The sequence below is a fragment of the Trichomonas vaginalis genome, chromosome VI, assembly GCF_026262505.1.
Source record: "Trichomonas vaginalis G3 chromosome VI, whole genome shotgun sequence".
NCBI lineage: Eukaryota > Parabasalia > Trichomonadida > Trichomonadidae > Trichomonas > Trichomonas vaginalis.
The window spans coordinates 1,763,269-1,779,681 of record NC_067208.1 but is presented as its reverse complement, the minus strand read 5'-3'; the positions used below and the strand labels follow the sequence as shown (position 1 = coordinate 1,779,681).

The 16,413-nt window shown below is 29.4% G+C and overlaps 5 protein-coding genes across 5 annotated transcripts, besides 1 other annotated feature; 2 read left to right on the top strand and 3 right to left on the bottom strand.

Annotated features, from left to right (window-relative positions):
• Positions 1 to 829: 829 nt before the first annotated feature.
• On the bottom strand, positions 830 to 1,869 carry TVAGG3_0788060 (beta-1,4-mannosyl-glycoprotein beta-1,4-n-acetylglucosaminyl-transferase family; the record flags this gene model as incomplete). The annotated part of the gene is made up of 1 exon (XM_001296468.1): positions 830 to 1,633. The coding sequence occupies one exon, from the start codon at positions 1,631 to 1,633 to the stop codon at positions 830 to 832; it is 804 nt and encodes a 267-aa protein (XP_001296469.1).
• A 2,314-nt stretch (positions 1,870 to 4,183) lies between these two features.
• Positions 4,184 to 4,918, top strand: TVAGG3_0788050 (uncharacterized protein; the record flags this gene model as incomplete). The annotated part of the gene is made up of 1 exon (XM_001299636.1): positions 4,184 to 4,918. The coding sequence occupies one exon, from the start codon at positions 4,184 to 4,186 to the stop codon at positions 4,916 to 4,918; it is 735 nt and encodes a 244-aa protein (XP_001299637.1).
• Positions 4,919 to 6,488: 1,570 nt separating this feature from the next.
• TVAGG3_0788040 (Aldolase class I domain-containing protein) lies at positions 6,489 to 7,250 on the bottom strand (the record flags this gene model as incomplete). The annotated part of the gene is made up of 1 exon (XM_001299635.2): positions 6,564 to 7,250. One exon carries the CDS (start codon positions 7,248 to 7,250, stop codon positions 6,564 to 6,566), a length of 687 nt encoding a protein of 228 aa, XP_001299636.1.
• A 2,475-nt stretch (positions 7,251 to 9,725) lies between these two features.
• On the bottom strand, positions 9,726 to 14,279 carry TVAGG3_0788030 (uncharacterized protein; the record flags this gene model as incomplete). The annotated part of the gene is made up of 1 exon (XM_001299634.1): positions 9,726 to 13,658. One exon carries the CDS (start codon positions 13,656 to 13,658, stop codon positions 9,726 to 9,728), a length of 3,933 nt encoding a protein of 1,310 aa, XP_001299635.1.
• Positions 14,280 to 15,618: 1,339 nt separating this feature from the next.
• Positions 15,619 to 16,413: part of a mobile genetic element that runs on past the window's edge.
• TVAGG3_0788020 (uncharacterized protein) lies at positions 15,863 to 16,297 on the top strand (the record flags this gene model as incomplete). Its single annotated transcript, XM_051246694.1, has 1 exon — positions 15,863 to 16,297. One exon carries the CDS (start codon positions 15,863 to 15,865, stop codon positions 16,295 to 16,297), a length of 435 nt encoding a protein of 144 aa, XP_051082169.1.

The window sequence follows — 16,413 nt, the reverse complement described above, 5'->3', positions numbered from 1 at the left end:
TATATAGTTTCTTTTATAAAAGATAAAAAAATAAATTATTTTAAAATTAATGTTAATTCTTTAATGATTTATAAATAAATATATTTTAATGCATCGTCTATATATAGATGTAACAAAAAAAGTCACTAAACCCGCACTCATCTACTACTAAGTAATCATAAAATTCCCCATGAGCAAATTGAAAAATTATTCGCATTTTGGACGGATCTTGCCTACGGCCAAATGCAAACAATTTCTTTCATAGTTTGCAAATTCTAATTTTTATCAACGTTAAAAATTATGAAAATTTAAATATCGAAAAAGGTGTAAGTTTGACTATCATTAATGAATTCAATTTAAAGTATTGACGTTTCTAATTTTGCAATTGAGTCAAAAGACAAATACAGATTTTTGAATTAAACCGAAATGATCCAGAAGACTATTGAAAAGTATTCAATTTTTTGGGAAAGTACCACCGATTTTCCTACACAACATTATGTTGTGAATATCATGCTTGTGACTCACCCTATTTTCAACATAATTTAATAGCATATGGCAGGCTATATTGACTCATTCTTTTAAATTGAAATTTACTGCCTTAAGTCACAAAATGATTGATGTTATCTAGCTGATTTATGGATATTTATCAAGCGTTATTAAAATACCATTTTTTAATAGAATAAAACCCAGAGTAATTCATTAAAAGAAACTTTGGGAGAATTGAAATCTTAATTATAAAGTGGGCATAATGTGAAATGAAAGCATTGCTATCAAAGGTAATGAAAATATTACAGTATATAATACAATATTTTTTTATATAATAACATAATAAATAACAATTTTTAAAATATCACCGCTTTTTTCTTTTCTTGCAAAGCTGTGGGAGTTCATTCTTCTTGAAATTTGTCTTTTCAATGTCCAAAACATAATTTGGATCATATAAAAACTGAAGTCGTGAATCTTTTGGAACTAAATCTAATTGTGGAGCTGCTGGAGTATTTAAAAAGTCTCCGGAAGGTAATGGCTTCTTGCAATAATGCGTCCAAAAGAGATAATTAGGGTCTGTATATGGATATTTGTTGTATTCTTGGTGGGAAAACGAGTGAAACTTCTTCAGATATGTTTCAATATCTTTGAAACAATATGAACAATGTGTTCCTAACACATGGTTCGTAATTAATCGATAAGAATTCCTAGTATCTGACATTAATTCTTTTGATATCGAATTCCTATAGCGAAAAACAGCAGGAAAGCTCCACTTATTTGTTTTAAGACTATTATAGTTGTGGTTATAAAAATCACAATGGAAATTATAATAAATATCTGGAGGAGGGTTCTGAATGATGAATTCCATTCCAAAAATTGTTGGAATCTCATCAACATCACTTACTAACATCAGATCTCCTGCGGTTATGTTTAAACTTTTTGTAAAATTTAAAATACTATTTCTTTGTATTCTTTCTCTCTCCCAATTACCAATATCAGCAGGGAGATTTCCTTGAAAAAAGTGAATCTTATCACCTAATGCTTGAATTTCTTTTTCAAATGGATATATAGTGATATTATTTTGTTTTGAGGTAAAAGTTGAGGAAGAAGAAACTACAACGAAGTGATCAACATAAGGCTGTAATCTCCAAATCCTTGTATATAGCATTTCGGACTCACTGTTATAAAGAAAACAATCGAAAATCTTGAGTTTTTTGCCTATTCTATATTGAACACTAATTGGTGCATCAACATATGTATTTACAGAAGCGTATTTAAATACGAACGCAACGAAAAAACACAAAGTTCAATATCAAGCCAAAATATTGCATAAATTGACAAAAATCATCGAATTATTTGACGAATATTTTCAATTCAATTTAGTTTATTTTGGATAAATATATGATCTCCATATAGGATAGCTATGCATTCGAAACCTCATATACATAACTAAACACATACTCTTGACATATCATTTAGTGAGTAAGTTTATTTTAAATCTAATGGATTCAAAAATTATTTTTCAATAATATTTTGGATGAAAAGAAAACTCCAAATTTTCATGCATATTATAGGTAAATGTTCAAAAATACCTGAAAGAATATGGTTAATTCAATATTTTGTGAGAACTTCCAATTTGGTGTCATGAGCTAAGGTTAAAATTAAAAATTCAACGTCTAACTAAGGAAAAAAATATTATTGATGAAAAACAAAGCGCAAACTTAAAGACGATTATTTGGTAATGTTATGATTCATGTTCTGCTATATAATACATTTTTCATATAATTGCTTTTTTAAAATAAATGAAAAATATTTCGAATATTTTAAATTGATATTGGTAAGTTATTATGAAGGAATTAATTGATATCACTATTTTAGAGAATTATCTTCATAGAGAAAACTCCGTTCAACGAATACCCTCTATTTCCAGGAATTACCATTTAAGGTTATTTTTTGCATCAAAAAAATTCAATTTTAGCATGATTGAAGTATTATTTTAAAAAAATAACAATAAAATATTAATTTATACAACAGTGTTATATATCCCTTACATTTTTGTGGCAAATGGAGAGGGTAACGGCGTCGAAATTGCATAATTTCAAATCTCCTTATCTCAATGAATACAAGAGGGATGGGACTGAAATTAGGCTATTTTAATAGGTATGAGGTATCAAACATTTTCACTGATGAAAAATTGAAAAAGCTGATTTCAGCTTTCTAATCATACCTTATATATGAGGTATCATATCAAAATACTGATATGTTATTACTTATGGGGCCACCTGAATGTTCTCACAATTTGTTTGTATAGATATAAAAATAATTATATTAAATTTAAATTAAGTCTTTTATTCCTAAAATGAATACTTTTTGACATTTTTAGAACTTTTATATTATGAAGTGAATAATACCAATTGTAGAAATGATAAGGATAAGAAATTGATTACTAAAACAATAGTATTTCAAAGTGTTATGATGTTTAATGTATTTACATAGATATGGATAAACGAAAAATATATTTTAATCAGAATAAATTGAAAAAGCTATTTCAATCTTTTGCAAGGAAAAGGCAAATGCGCATGCATTTACTAAAAGAATGGAGTATTAATGATATAATCAACAAATCCTGCATTTATTTTGATAAATGTTCATTTTTTAAAATTTTGACGAGTTCAAGGTCTTGTTTCGGTTCGAATTCGTGAAAAATGAATATTTTCAAAATTTGATAAATGATATAATATAAGCATCCAAATAGAATGCATCTATTATACTTTTTATTGATTTATTTCTATTTTATTGGGATAATCAGATTTTCCTTTGAGTGTGAATGATATACTTTTGTCACAGCACTAAATCATATAAAATGTGCTGAATTTGTTTCCGCTGTTTATTTTCAATCTAATCTATTCTAATAGTAGTTTTCGTGCGTTCGAAGTTTCAACAAAAAAGTCTATGAATACTCAAAATAATTGATTTTTATATCATTAAATACTATTTTTAATGGAGAACAAAGCATATTTTAACGTCAGCCAGGAATTACCGTTTTACCAATATTTTTGTTTTTGAGCAAAAATTTTATCATAAAAACACTCTTTATATCATAAAAATGCTATATTATAAAAATCAAAAAATTCAACTTGCAATCAAATCATATTAAACATCTTTTCTATCATATCCTCTTTTAAAAAGCTTTGAAAATGTCTATATATGTCGAGATATAGAAGCTTTTTTAGAAGGTGGAAAAAAGTGACGGTAATTCCTGGAAATAGAGGGTACATTTGATGTTGAAGCTTTGAATTTTTGAACGACCAATATAAAAAATAACCAATGCCTATTGAATTTTTCAAAAGTATTATATTATGATAAATTGTTATATCATCAGGTCTGTAATAATTTTGCACTTTTTCAGATTTGGATTGAGAAATTCTAGGCTGAATTATAGGAACATGTTGTGTAATATTCAAAGGTATATAGTTTATGTAACTTTTAAAATCAGATTATTTTTGAATGAAATGAATCCTTTGTAAACTTCTCAATAGTCTTTTTAAATCCCAGAAGGTACTGCAATGAAGATTACCATGATAAAAATTAAACTTCAATATAATTTTGAATCTTCCCTTTTTTAACGATAATGATTTTGAATGTCTGGGCTGGCAAATGACATTAATTTTCTATAAACTATTCAAAAATATTGTAACTTCCAAAATATTTCATTGTTATGCTGTTAATTCTCGCTCTCTTTTCCCTAGCTAATAGCTATGAAGAAGATTACTTCATGGAGGAGAATGGCTTAAGAAAGAAACTCAAAAAAGCTTTCATGAAAGCCGGACATGCAGTTCACAAAGTTGGGCACGCTGTTCATAAGATCACCAAACCAATTACAAGACCAATTCAAAAGATAACAAAGCCAATTGTGAAACCAGTTCGTAAGCTTGTGAGACCAATTAGAAAGTGGATTCACGATAGAGACCAGAAGGAAACAACTGAGCCCGTCAGAGTAATTAGGTTCAACCCTACAAATCTTGAAAGAGATTACAAGACAAGGAACCTTGAATCCCTTATCCAACAAATTGCCAATGAGTTCCATCTTGACGTACAGAAAGTTGCCATGTTCTTCAGACTTAACAAATGGTCACTTTATTCAAAGAAATTGTTCAACAGAATTGATTTTGGCCAAGTTCAGGACAAAGATCAGAGATCTGCTTATCTTGGTGGCACAATCATCAAAATTACAAAGTCTAATGGCGAATACACAGTCAACTGCCGCCAGGCAGCCGTTTCTGCTCTTATCCAAGCCACACGCACACAACATAGATACAGGAGACTTTTGGGCCATTCTCGCAGACATCACGATGTAGAATGGCGTGCACTTACAGCTAGTGAGATCCAGCAGGTCTACAACGAGTGCAACAACCAAATTGTAGGCCGCCTCAACGCTTATAAGAACATTTAAGAAAGATATTTTTAAAGATATCTTATAAAAGACTTCAGTAATAAATCATAAAGTTTCGAATGAAACCTGTGATATATTTAGTTGAAATATATTTTTAATTTTATGCTTAAATAATGAAAAACTGAATTTTAAAAAATTAAGATTCATTTCAACGATGTTGTGAAATACATGGAATACAATATCAAGACAGAGAAGTTACAGCATTTTCAACTTTAAATTATGATATTTGTCTAAAATAAAAGATATTATTTTTCAAAGTTGACCATTTTAAAACAATTTTTATGCCCAACTTCAACAATTGATAGAATATTTTTGTTCAGTGATAATATCCTAGCTTAACTCAAAGGTTGAGTTTCATTTGTAGTAAAATTCCATATAATTTTGAACATAAAAGTTGCACATTGTACTAATTGAGCAGAATATTGGATTCGGCTACTTAATCAATTGAAGAATTGATAATTAATTGATAATTTGATACAAAATTCCATGTTTCATTATAATTGATTGATAAAATCACACTGATTATATGTGGACAGTAGAATGATATCATCATGCAATCTTGGCTTCAATGCTCAAACTTTTGATAAAAAAATTGTGATAGCGTCAAACCGATTTAGTATTTGTAAATTATATTGATTCATGTGTACAGTGAGATTTCATACAGATACAATTCAATAATTCACTTTTTGATAATCTTGGTTGTCAAATGACATTATATTTTCAAAATTGTCGTCAAATGACATTATTTTATATTAGTTCAAGAGCAATTAATCTTTGCCTGTAGTCAACATAGTTCGATCCCACTGAAGCAAGATAACAAATAGAAGAAAGCTCATTCAACACAACATTAAAACAACTTTTTCCAATCTAAACTATAAATCTAGTTGGACAGATCCTTTTCAGCATGCAAAACTTGAAAATAGCACCCATTCAATTTCTTTTGTTTGAGCATAGCTCAAGCCACAAACAATCTTCCCATCGATTTGAATATAGCTTTACAGTACTTCATACGTCTAGTCTGATCAATTCTTTTCAAGTTTGAATCATTAAAAATCGATAAATCACAGAAGAAAACTTGTTTATTAATCAAAATTATATATCATCAATATAAATTGAAGAATATGCATTCACATTAAGATAAAATGATATTTTCACTGTTTGCCAAGTGATTCAATGACCAATAAAATGAATTTTGATTATTCAATCAGAAGATTCATGAACTGTTATTTACATGAACTCACATTCATGCGTAAAATATATTTGCATGATAAAGTAATCAACAAAAGGAACAAATTATTATTTTTATAGAATAATACGTATTTGAAAGAATGACTATTAGGATCACAAGCTACAGATACTTGATATCTATGCTGCAATACTAATTAAGATTTCGAACAACACATTCTGGAAATTTATTATTTCCCTGAAATTTTGACAAGAATTCATATTCCCGAACAGATTACATGGCCACAAAGTAGAGTTCGATGATATTACCAAAGAAAAATTCCGAAATCAAAATAATCGGATTTTTATATCCAAAAATTTTTTCAAGTAATCTCAATCGAAATGACCAAAGACGATTTAAAAGTCAAATTTTTAAATTGAAAAATGAGATCATATTATAAAAAAATTTATAATATTGAAATTAGATGGTCTTGTATTGGTTAAGTTGGCCAGAGATCTGGTTGTTGCACTCGTTGTAGATGTCTGTGAGCTCATTGCCATCAAGTGGACGCCATGAAGCACTTGTGCGGGTATGGCCGCTGAAGAAGTGGTGGCTTGATGTCTTTGTGATGACCTTAGCCTCGATTGTAGCTCTGGCAGCGATCTGGCGAGCGATTACGGAGAAACCACCATCAACCTTAGAAACCTTAACGACTGTAGCGCCGAGGTTAGCGAATCTGTGATCGCGGTCAGCAAGCTTGCCGAAGTCCATCTTGTTGAAGAGCTGCTTGGAGTTCTGCTGGAATTTGGCACGGTTGAAGAAGTTTTGGACCTTGCCGGAATCAAGTCCGAATGTGTTGGCAAGATCTCCTGTGACCTTGTTGAGATCATCGGTTTGCCAATTCTTTTCATTATTTGTGATATCGAAGTTTGTGATCTTGGCAGCCTCTTTCCAGATTGACTCGGAGCCGTGGTAAACAAAGCGCTGGATTGGGCGAACAATTGTCTTCTTGAGGGCGTGTGTAACAGAATGTGTTACTTTATGAACAACATGAGAGATTGGTTTAACAAGATGCTTTAAGTGCTTCTTGATGTGCCATCTGTTTTCTTCCATAGCAACATCGCTAAATTGCTGGGAAACAGCAAAGAGAGCTAAGAGAAACAGCATTAAAAATTTTAGGAAAAAATTTTTTTGAATTGATTACGATGAAAATTACCTGGCATTTGACAGCAAAACGTGGCAAACCGTAATCCATTTTGTAATTTTCAGTAAAGATCATGATGTATTTTCTATACTGGATGCTTTAAACGATAATAACTCATTTAAAAAGAGAATTGTGAGCATTTTACGGTTTTATAAGAGTTTTCTTTTTGATGTTCTTTTTACATATTATGATTTTATTTTGTTATGTTAAAAACCACGGTTAGGTTAAAATAAAAGTGACGATTTTTACCTGAAGGCATGCACATTTTATGTTAAATTTGTATATGTATCTAGATTTACAATTGATCTTTCTAAATTTTTTTTTGATTAATTCCCATTTTTTGTTTTTCTCCAAAACAATTGTTTTTATTTTTGTCTTTTATCAATAAACATTTGCTGTCCAGTGGTTGTTTGTTTAAATAATGATATTAAAACAGAATTGTGTTAGTAATCAATTACATCAAGGAGAGAATTAGTAATACATCGCCTTATATTATGTTACTTAATGATAAATAGAAAGATTTCAATAACTTGTATTGCACAATTTAAAATCAAAATTATGCTCATTAATGAATTTCTTTGTTACCATGAAATTATTTTTGGATAAGATTTAAAAATACAACATTGCTTAATATTCCAAGTATTTTCCTTCAATGTAAAGGCAAATTTTGTTCTATTTCTCATAAATGACCTAAAAATTTTAAAATCAAATCAATGAACTTCTCACTCAAATAAAATCCAGATTTCTCAAGAAGAAGTTTCGACTTATGATATATGCTTGACATTAGTGTGTATGTTTTGATAGGCCTGATGAAATTGAGACTAAAACTTGCCAATGCGCAGTTTCTAAAACTTTAGTTTTCAAAGCTGGGGCTCCAAATGATATGTGGAAAGACAGCATTGGTCCACTGGTAAATATGCATCACAAATAACATAGTATTAACTATCCCGTCAGATCTTTCCTTTCTTTCGTCAGAATTTGGAGTGATCCTCCTATCAAGTTTCAAAAGAAAGCCTGAAATTCATTCAGATACCAACATGTTTTATTACGCAATCCATAAATAGTGATGCAGCTGAAACTTAAAATTAAAAAACTAAAATTGAATGTGCATTGACATTTTTTACCAAGGTTTCTTTTAATGAATTACTCTGTCTTTTAAACAACTAACAAAACCGGAATGAAATTTCCTTGAAAAAATCGGATTCAAATAATTTAAATATATAAATAAACCACATTTTATGAGGCTTGATAAACATGCATAAGTCAGTCAGATCACATAAAAATATTCATAAACGAACATAAAAATTCAGGTCCATACAATTTTTGAAGAAAACAGCTATTCTAGCCAATTAACTTCATTCCAATAGAATGAGTGAATATAACATGACATATGTCATTAAATATGTTGCAAATAGGATAAATGGCAAGCGTGATGAAATTACTATTACAATCAATGATAGAAAGTTCACAACATCAAAAGCATTTGCATTTGGACTTAGTGGAAAAATTAGAAACGCCAATACTTTAAATAGAACCAAATGCCACTTTAAATTCAACATACCCATTAAAAATAGTCAAACTTACACAGTTTTCGAAAAAAATAGTTCATGGGCAAGAATTTCAGAATTTACTCACTGAAGGTATATTAAAAGATTTGTTTGGAATTGGTTTAAGAATAGATTCTGATGATCTTATTTCTTGGTATTTTAACAAAATTATAGCAACTCAAGACATAGTTAAATACTGTGATGATTTCTTTATATATTACAATAAGAAAGGATTTCCTGATGATTTCTTGAAGGAACTCTGTAATAATTTTTCTGATCTAAATATAGATAAATTGATCAAGTTGATGTCCGAATCAGGCTATGATTTATGTGAGAGGTTATTGAAGATATTCAAATCAAAGAATATTTCAACAAATGAGATAATTATCAGGCTATCCGAACATGAAAAATCATATATTCAATTAATGCAATATTTAGATTTTAAAACAATATCACTACATGGAATATTTAAAACGATTCACATTATCTTCGCATATGTTTATATTCCAGATGAATGGGATCAAGAAACAATTAAATTCATTGACTCATTTTTAATTCCCCAAATGGAATCTAGAATCAAATCATTTAACTTGGAACTTTCATTTTTTAATACCAAAACACCAACAATGATGCAAATAGTCAATTTCATTAAACAAAAATACTAATAGTAATTTCATGTTAAAGTACACCTGCCCTCATTTGACTTTGATGAATATTTCTGATAACTAGTTCTAAGAAATATTATGCTTTTTCAAAGCTCAAATTTTTGTCATTTTTTGAGCATCGATACACTCTAAAATCTCTTAACATATTTTGTGACTCAATTAAAAAGAAACTAACAATTATTAACTAATAATAACATACATAATTGTTTACAAATAAGAATAAAAATTAATATATATTACAAACAACATTTTCAAGATCTTCGAATTTGATTTGGAAACCGCGTAATGAATGATTTCCTTCAATGATTTCGCCTGAAAATTCTTCACAAAGATGCAAACAGTCATCAACAAACAAAATACTTCGATTGCAAACATAAAATGATGCAGATTCTGATTTTGATTGAGATGAAACAAAACTAAATACATATGGTTCTTCATCACGGATAACAATTTCACTAGAAATACTGCCACAAAAAACAACAAAATTGTCAAGATGATGGTTGCAAACTGAAATGTTAAGCAAATCTCGAATGAAAAACAGAGGAACACTTCGATCCGAGCCACGGAAAACAAATCGAAGAATTGATCCTTCAATGCCAATCAAATGAACGGTGGAATAGCACTGCATGATGTTGTGGATGCTCTTGAACACTTGTTCAATACTGCTGTTGTATTCTGTGTTGTTGTACTTGCAAACCATGAAATACCCTTGTGATTCACAACACGAAATATTACCTTCTTCGCAGTAAATCTTCGCAATCTCATGAGGAATGTGCTGTGAAAGCAAATTAACAATATCATTCTTGTCATCGTATTTATCATATAATATAACTCTCGTAATCTTCTTAAAAGAGACTTGTTTTTCGATAAACTTTTTGTTCTTTTTCGCCCAAAATGTTCTTTGATTTTTGGCATTCATAGGGAACATTTCTTCGTATTTTTGACCGATGATTTCTATTGGAGAAACTCCCAACATCTTCTCGCAATTACTTGATAAATTAAATATCAAATGACTGTCATTAGTTATTGTTAACTCCAATATATTATCAGATAGACTGTTGTTAACATCATTATCAATTTTCTTGTTCAAATCATCAATAAATCCAATTGGGAAATGGAAATACGAATTAAAAGCATCACAAACATTTTTCTCGAAATAATAAACACCAACTGTCATCAAACAAAGATAAATAATAACAGCAATAAGCCATGAAAAGAGTCCTGTGACAGAATTAAAGTTAACTGCATCAATTTCATCAATAATTGGTATCAAAGATCTTGCGTAAGTTGAAATGTTTTGGATCAAATTTTCTGATGAAAAATTCGATCGATAATTCATAGAAGTGTAATTCAAATACATTTCTTGAGGAAGAGAGTGTAAGTTCTCTATGTGTTCTTGTATTCCTCTAATTAACTTTAATGAACTATTCTGCTGAGAATTCAAAACAAAAATTGTATGCAAAACAATAGAAAATGAACAAACCCATGGCAAACCAATTAACAACAACAAAATCACTTTGTAGTTTTTGCTTTCATTTGAAACACTTTCTATTGTTTTGTTGACAATATCTAAACTCTCTATTTTCTCGGGTTCAAAAAGTTTCTTATCTAATTCGCTTTTATCAGACCAAACAGAGTTTTCTTCTTCATCATTTTCACTTTCTAAACTTGCACAAGAAGAAACAATTGGACTCCTCAATGCAAACTGTGATGGCCTTAACAATTGATCAGCACCAATAAAAGAAACAGTTAATTTAGCACCTCTTAAGTTAACATGATTATTTTTCGGCGAAGTTTTTTCAGAAATTGTCATTTCACTTGAATATTTCGCGACTTTTATTCTTCGGTCAATTGTTTTATCATTTTTCTTATCATCTTGATTTGCATTTTTATTTGTCAATAGAAGCTTTAACAGATCATAAGTTTCCAATGATTTTTTGAACAAAAGCAAACCTAGTCTTTCTTTACTTGCCAAGAAATTAATTGCTGTTTTTGGCAAATCTCTAAACATCATATTTGTTTTCCAGAAAACAGTGTTGAAAACTAAAAACATTGATATTAAAGCAACACTAAATAACCAAGCCATATTCACTTTTTGGAGTTCGTAAAAAGAAAAGTCTGTTGAAATTTTTCTGACATTAAATGAATAAGTCAAATAGTTTTCTCTCATTTTTTGTGCACTTATTCTCATTAATTTCGTGTGATCTAATATGTCATCGCATTTATTTGTTGCCACATAATGAGATATAAACGCAAGACATCTGATTCTGAATTGATAATCTTCTTTATAAGAAAACATATATTCATTAATAAAATCATAAACATCATTGTAAAACTCAGAACATTTGTCGTTTTCATCATTTATCTTTAAATCAATTTTATCATTTCTTCTCTCTTTTTTGTCATTGATTTTACCAATATATTTATTGAAAACTTGTTTTGAGTTGTCACTTTTTGTGATGTCTTGAATGATTTTATCGTTCAAATTTAGATTTTCATTGTTTTTATTTTTATTTTTGTCACTTTTTGTGATGTCCTGAATGACTTTATTATTTTTAGTAATATCAGTATTTTGTGAATAAATTTTATTGATATTTTCTGAGATTTTTGTGTTTTCTTTGTTTGATGGAGAATTTGTGTCACTTTTTGTGATGTCATGAATGACTTTGACACTTTTTGTATTTTCATTATTTACTCCAATGTTTTGTAATGAATCTTTGCCATTTTTATTGATGTTTTCTGAAAATTTTATGTCACTTTTTATGATGTTTTCATTTATAGTATTTTCTTTGTTTGGTGGTGAATTTCTGTCACTTTTTGTTATATTTTCATTTTTCTGATTATGTAAAATTGCTTTGATGATGAATGGCTGTAACATGACACCAGAAGCAATTTGTGATGTTAAGTTGTAGGTTGACAAAGCCGCCATCTTAACATTTGTCATTTTTTCTGTCATCATTATTGGATAATCCATTAATTTCTTGAAATAAAATCCCAACCAAATCATTCCAACAATTGGAGAGAAAACTATACCGTAAGGTTTAAAATAAGATACCTTCTGAACAAACATGGCTACAGGGCTATTCAAAGAGTTATCTTCTCTATAAATAGTCTTTTCTGAAACATGAAATCTCAAAGATGATGAATTTTCACTGTCACTTTTTTCACTTTTTGATTCTGCGTTTAATTCTTCGAAATATTTTGATAATGTTATAGGATAACTACTCCTCATTGCTATGAATATTTGGTCAGACACTTTTGATGGATTTTCTTTCAATTTTTGATACATTTTTGAAAATTTCACGTATTTAGAAGGTTCTCCCAATGCAATCAAACTTAATTCAGCCATCGCTTGATGTATATAATAATCTTTTTGATAAGCAAAGCGCAAAAGGTTTGCAAAATCTATAATCTCCATTCTAGGAATCGAAGCTTTCAACGCGTAAATAAAACTGCCAATTTTGTCACCTTTTGATTTTGCATCCCAAAACAAAGAAGAATAAACTAAATAAGTTGTATGCATTTTGTCAAGACTCGATATATATTTTTGCGGACAACTATCTTCTATAGACATAAATGCTTTCATGAAACAATAAAATTGGAATTCGTAATAAACAGAATCCCCTTTAAATTTTGACATCATTAATAATAATCTTTCTCTTTGATTCCTGAAAATTCCTAAGAACCTAACAACTTCTATCATTTCATCTGGATCTTGCTTCAATCTTAGATTCATGTAGTTCTCAAACTGTGTAATATCTGCGTCTGTTTCTGCTGCAATTCGCATAACTAAACAATTATTTATCGGTAGCCAAAAAGGAGGTTCATATTGTTCATTCAAAATCAAGTAAGCGTATTTTCTAAGGAATATCTGATACAAATAGTAAATAAATTTGTAACTAAAAAGTGAAATTGTGAGAACAATTGTAGGATTAAAAATTTTTTTGGGATGAAGATGCGCGAACATCACAAAGAAGTAAGAAAATAAAGGAGAATCAATTAAAACTGCACCGAACATTGAAGTATGTATACCTTTTGTAATTCTCTTAGTTAATACAATGAAAAAGTAAAATGGGACAGTGAAGAAAATGATCGTTTCGAGAATGTAATTGTATTTGTTGACTAATAGTACCTGAGTTGTTACCATTATAAACCTCATCCAAAATATTTTTTGATCTGTGTTGCTTGAAATACAATCGAGCATGGATCTGGTTAGATATATCTTTGAACGTATATAAATTGAAGCAATATAATCGTGGCATGCAAAGATGATAATAATTAGAGCAAAATTTAACGAATTTATGAGACAATTGAGATCAAGATTATTTACCATGTGGAGTACTTGATTGTTGAAATTATAGAACATATGAAGATGAGTAACTGGCTGAATAAATTCTAAATTAATTACATAAAAGTAAAGCTTGAATTTAGACACAAATTCACCCCTCTTAACTAAATATGCATCGCGAATGAATGAGTATGATAATAGTAATTCATAAATTAATGTAATTAACGAGGAATGAATAGAAAAATTGGTAAAATAATTCCATGAATTGAGCAAACCAGTGTTGTTTAGGATTCTCAAAACAGTTGGAGGTCGAGATGATAACTGATTTAAGGTGCAAGGATCTAAAACAAAAAAGATTATTTGGAAATAACGAAAAAATTTGCGTATCCATTTAAGCCAATAAGGTAATACTGCTCGATAGCGTAATTCATAACCAAATATGGAGAAATCACGAAGTAAATTTCGTAATTTCATATAGGTATTCGAATTAAACTCTCTTTCAAAATTAAATTTGAATTAACATTGAAATTATTTTTATAAAAACAATGTTGCTGGAAATAATACAATATATGATTTGTTTAATTTCAACAAACGATAATGTAAAAACGATACAATAGAAATTTTGGCAGAAAAGGGATGTAAATCATACTACAACAAATAGCAAAATTACCTATTCAATTTATTTGAAAATATTGTATGACGTTCAATACTGAATTATATTTTATCGAGGAATTAAATTAGTTACTTTTATGATAAATTTTCATAAATTATTTTTAACGACCATCTTTCAACCGTTTCTAATTTATTCGTTTTATAAAGCTGGAATTAATAATATTTTTATCTAAAATTTCGCTAATTTAAATAGCACTTTTTTCAATAAACATTGTAAAATTATGGTTCAATGTCATTTTAATCCTATCGATCCGATAATAGCGATTGTTAGATCTTGTGTTGTTTTATGATTAGTAGAATGGCGATTTGCTTATATTTCGCAAAATTTATCGCAATTCAGAGCTACAGATGATATTTTTTGCTACTTGCAATGTGGATCTACCGAGATTTAAAATTCAATCTTCGAGTACAGATACATGTATAAGTTTTATTAAAAAACATCAACAAAAAACAACAAAAATATTTTAGCAATAATGTCAGCCTATTGTTCAATAAGAGGCTGCATGCTAAGCTGAGACTTGCTTTGTGGAATCATCATTTTACCGGATTATTCTTCAGTACATCAATTGTGTATCTAAAATAATATCATTATCCTTATTCTGTTTTTTCCAAAATTCTTTTAAATATCTTTTTTGGTTAGATTACTTTATACTTTTTACTTTTATTTTTTAATTTCAAAAAAAATTTGGTGATTGTTCTATTCTGTTACAATGTGCATTATCATATTCTAATGAATTATTCATTACATACATTTAAAAAAACTTGTTAAAAATGAAATTAAAAAATTATGTTTATTATTACGCTGTGAATGTGTCAACAGCAGTCATGCCTGTATCTGTATCCAATATTTGCCACAACCTTTCTGTATCTGCATTTGTGTATTTCGGTTTCAGCTGATACATTTGATTTGGCGTGTAATTTGTTCCAGTTAATGGATTAATTGGGAGATCTTCATGCGGTGTGTTATTATTGTACTCCCAAATAAAGGCAGGAATAGCCTGAATGCTTTGGCAGCGCTCCAATGTCGGCCAGAATCTCTCAATCTTCCCATTTTGGTAGGGAGAATGAGAGTCTGTATGCTGCCATTGGACGCCCCAAAGATCAAGTAGATCTTGAAAGGCGCCCCTATTTTCTGAACCGTTGTCGGTCCAGAAACAATAGTTAGTATCTCTATCTTGGGTACGGCGGCACTGCGTTCCACCTTACCCAAGATAACGGTTTGACACTTTACGAAACCGGTAACGTATATTTTACAACACAACTATAACACCAACTTAACCTTAAATATTTACAAAACCATCTGACACATAAACGACTTCACTAACGAATTCACTACCGCCCTCACTAAATAAAAAATAACCTTATTTTTATTTTTTTTTAATTTTTTATTTCATTACAAAGACATGTCCGACTACATTTACTATGACTCTTTCCCAGAACGTTTCCGTGAACTATTCAAAACTCAAGTAAAACTGAGAAACATGCATTTTAACAAAGACAGACCCATTGACGATGAAAGAAACCCTGAATATATTACAATCCCATATGACGCAAAGTTCATTGCATACATTCCTTATGGTCGCAGAGGAACGAAAACTATTTCAACAAAGAACAAAAATTATTTCTGGAGCGATGAAGAAAATTGCCTTATCTACATAAATGCATACTTAAATAAAGCTACATATTGTACAAAAGAAGGTTGGACTGGATTTGAGCTCTACATATACGACGACGATGGAAACAGACGTTGTGTATACCCATACGATAATATGTACCATTGTTTTCATCAAGCATTAAACGAATACATAGTCAGTAAGGGTCTCATTCCTGTTGAGTAGATATGCTTTATTTTTGTTCCCACATTTATATAAAAATAAAATAAAAAATTAATGATATCACCACCCTCACACGTATGAAAAACATAGCACAAAAATAATGTTTATGTTAGAATGTT